Source organism: Salminus brasiliensis, chromosome 6 (genome assembly GCF_030463535.1).
Source record: "Salminus brasiliensis chromosome 6, fSalBra1.hap2, whole genome shotgun sequence".
NCBI classification, from domain to species: Eukaryota; Metazoa; Chordata; class Actinopteri; order Characiformes; family Bryconidae; genus Salminus; species Salminus brasiliensis.
In genome coordinates this window covers 41675357-41679045 of record NC_132883.1, presented here as the reverse complement: position 1 = coordinate 41679045, position 3689 = coordinate 41675357, and the positions used below count along the sequence as shown (strand labels likewise).

The following is a 3689-nucleotide window of genomic DNA, read 5'->3' as shown; positions in this document are numbered from 1 at the left end:
TAAGCACCTTTATTTTTATGAGCACTGACGTTTAGGAGCTTTATTTTAATATTGTGTTTGACGGTCTATTTGACGGCCTTACCTTCAACCCAAATAATGGTAAGTGAACTAAGAGACTGTCCTTGTCAAACACTGCAAATCTTTTGCAAGTATGTGAAAGTTTGTGTCATATCCACCCCTTAATCCCAAGTTTGCTGAGTCAGTTATTAGTCATTAGTGTTTGTGGAGTCTCACAGGGTTCTATTGTAGGGCCTATAAAATTGATATTATGAAAGTAATGAAGCGTGGGCTTGCATTCAAGCGTTTAGGCGGTTAACAGATGTTTCTGTTTACATGAAATTCTGCCCTTTATTTACCAGATTAGCCAGTTTGGCTTATACAGAAATGACACACCCTGAGAGTGATGCTTCCAATGAAATTTATTAATATTTAAGTAGCCAGTGAGTTTTTTTTAATCTGGTCTTTCTTTCCTTCTCCGTTGTTGCCAGTCGCTACAAGACGGCGTCAAAGTCGCACTCTACGGAGCGGTCGTTCTTCTTGATGACGGCAAATGTACATTTCTCGTAATCAAACTCCACAACGCAGTCCTCGGGATAACCTGAGACCGACGGCAGGCTGAGATAAAACAACAGAAAGTACGTTAAGGTTTGCTGTGAAAGTTTGTGTCCCAATTGAATACAATATTACCTTCAGTACTAAAAACCTTTACTGACAAATATTACCATTATGAGACATGCAATCTGCTTAAGGAGCAATTCCATTTGTGTTTAAGCTTGAAGTGGGCATTCTTGGATTTTTTTGGAACATCCTGATTTGCTGTCCTGTTTATATGTACCTGTTTGACTATATCCGATCTAATCAGAAATCATGTTAAATTTGATACTAGAAGTCAAGTTAAATTTATACTAGTGAAAATCTAAAATCTAGAGAAATGACACCAGTAAAATCTTGTTTTTGGGCAAGTTTCTCCAGCTGCCAATGTCACCAGGTTACAGTTTAGTTCATTGATTCAGCTCTTTAGATTCAGATCTTTAGGAAACTCAGACTAGTTGAATTGAGTGGGATGTTTGCAATTTTCAATGCAACAGATTTTCAACTTCATATATGGGCTTTCTAGGTTTTTTTTTTTGCAATATCCTTACTTGCAATAATGTATCGTTTTGCTGTCCTGTTTATATGTACCTGTGTGATTGTATCCAATCTAATCAGAAATCATGTTAAATTTATACTAGAGGTCAAGTTAAATTGCAGTAAGCAGGCCTAACTACATCATTTCTAAACATTAAAATACAGACATTTAAAGTAAAATTACTGGCACAAAAAACTAAACAACTAAAAATAAAAGGGTGATTTTTCTTCGTTTCGCAAAACAAAATAGTATCCAATTCAAATCAATATTAAAAAATCTTAAAATAATAATATTTAGAATTTGCACTTTTTCATTTCGTTTCAGCCATACATGCCTTAACATAACACTACCTCCACCATGTTTGACACAGCACTTCCTTATTTCTACACTCATCGTCCATTAAATAAAAAAAGGGAGTTATTCAGAGACTCCACCTTAAAGTTCCACCTTAAAATAGCATTGCAGTTACATGGCCAGCACGGAGCTAATGTTAGCTGCTAGCTAAAAGCTGAAATTCCACCTTAAAATAGCAGGAGGTGGAGTCTCTGAATAACTCTCTTTTTTGATTTAATGGACAATGCGTGTGGTAATAAGGAGGTGCACTGTCAAACATGGTGGAGGTAGTGTTATATTAATGTATGTATGGCTGCCAACTGAACTACAGTCCCCTTGTATTTACAGCTATCGCTTCAGTTCTGTACTGCCAAATCTCAGGTGCAGAATAGGTGAGGCTGAAGACCGAAGCCCCAACACATATGCACATACTCAGACTGCTGGGTGTAATCTTCATCATCACCCAAAAAACATTTCCAGGAGAAGGACACAAGGAAAACCAGAAAAGCCTAGTTTTGCCGGGCCTCCATTGGAAAAAGGTCATGTGGTATAAAAGTATAAAAACCTCTATTATGTTTAAGGTAGCATTTCATGTGACCCTTCCTGGTAAAGGACTCAAGTCTTTAAGCCCTCAGAGTCTTCAGATGTAGACCACATATATACTACTGTTTCGTTTCAGTGAGCTTTGAGCGTGAAATAATTCATACTGAATTACAGCATGCTTTCCTTACTGCTAATTCTTACTGCGGTTTCTAGGCCTTAAGCTTTTCCAGAGCTAAATGTCAAGCAACATTTTCTCTCCCACCATGCAGTTCCCAACCTCCACTGTGACTCCGTTCTGTTAGCAGGGCTGCTAAAATGTGTGCAACATGTACATTTACCTGTCACAACACCTCAAGCCATTAGCGCTGCATGCGCATTCCACACATTTGCTGTTTCTCCAGGAGGACCCTATGTCATGCATGGTTTGATCAGTATCGTCCTTGCATTGCGTCGCACCTTTGGAAACAAAGCACACGGTCAAGAACTCCTGAGAAATGCCGGGAGTTAGAGATGCTTCGTTTGGGTCAGTTGGACAGTTTTATGGTCCGGCTGTGGGTACCTTGATCCAGCAGGCTTCGAAAGCAGTCACCAAGAACCAGGGGGAAAAGGGCGCACAGCCCCAAAACCAGAACGGCAGACCTCTTTAACATCAGAGCAAAAAAAACAAAAAAAACGTAAGTGCAATTCTCTACAGGTTCAGGAAGATCGATAATCAGTGCAAACTCACCATGGTTGCTTCTCAAGTGACTGTGAGCTGAAGGTCAGCAAGTGTCTGGAGGTGATCTCAATGTGACAGGGGTTTTAGGAGTTCGTGAAATGGGAGTGGCCTGAGAAAACACTGCCGATGTTGGTGGAGGTGCCGAAGTAGCACCTGATCAGTTTACTCTGATCTGAATCAACAGAACAGATAAGAACTGCAAACACTATGATAAAATACCAGTGACAGTAGTGCTAACAGGACACAGGCACTGGGTTGTGGCACCAGGCTGGGGTGATATTCCAGAAGTATTTACGTTGTTAATTACCATAAAAAAAGAAGGTGTGTGACTTTGGTTGGGGTTTAAAATGCTCAGATGCGTTTTTACCACCCTGTTATTTTACCCCAGAATGGACTTTCCTGTTTATGTTGGGCTCAGGAAAAACAAAGAATGAGCAGGTGTCCCAATACTTTTGTCCATATATTGTATAAGGTTTTTTGCAAGGCAGTGAGGATAAGTACAGTGATAATAAAGCCTCCTTCTTCTTAAATGATGGTGTTTTCCTTCCAAAGTTCAAAATCCCAGTAGGGGTTAGATATGAATGTAATATTGTGAAATCAGCAGAGCTGTGTTGGGCTGTAACACAGTAGTCCCAGTATGGAGGTATTGGGACTATTCAGATTACAGAAATGAAGCATCTGTATTTCCTCCACATTACTGAATTACAATGTTAACAATAGCGAACAGCAATAAGGCCAGACGATTACCCAACACCTGAACTAAAGGCCTCTAGCTATAGGGAAGGTACCCTCAGGGGAAAGACAACACACTGACGACAGGTAAAACAAGAGGAATGGCATGCCCAATATACTGTACCAATAGATAGAACCAGGAGCCAGAGTCAGAGGTTTACTTAGCAATGTTTAACTGACCAAACAGACGGTCATCAAACAACCCTGACAGGTCACGATATTTCACTGAAACAA

At 39.9% G+C, this 3689-nt stretch overlaps 1 protein-coding gene across 1 annotated transcript; it reads right to left on the bottom strand.

Moving 5' to 3' along the window:
• Positions 1-467: 467 nt before the first annotated feature.
• Positions 468-2800, bottom strand: LOC140557721 (beta-microseminoprotein-like). The gene is made up of 4 exons (XM_072682443.1): positions 2733-2800; positions 2565-2646; positions 2344-2461; positions 468-615 (listed from the first exon to the last, which is right to left on the bottom strand). Exons 1-4 carry the CDS (start codon positions 2733-2735, stop codon positions 492-494), a joined length of 327 nt encoding a protein of 108 aa, XP_072538544.1. The 5' UTR covers positions 2736-2800; the 3' UTR covers positions 468-491.
• Positions 2801-3689: the final 889 nt, after the last annotated feature.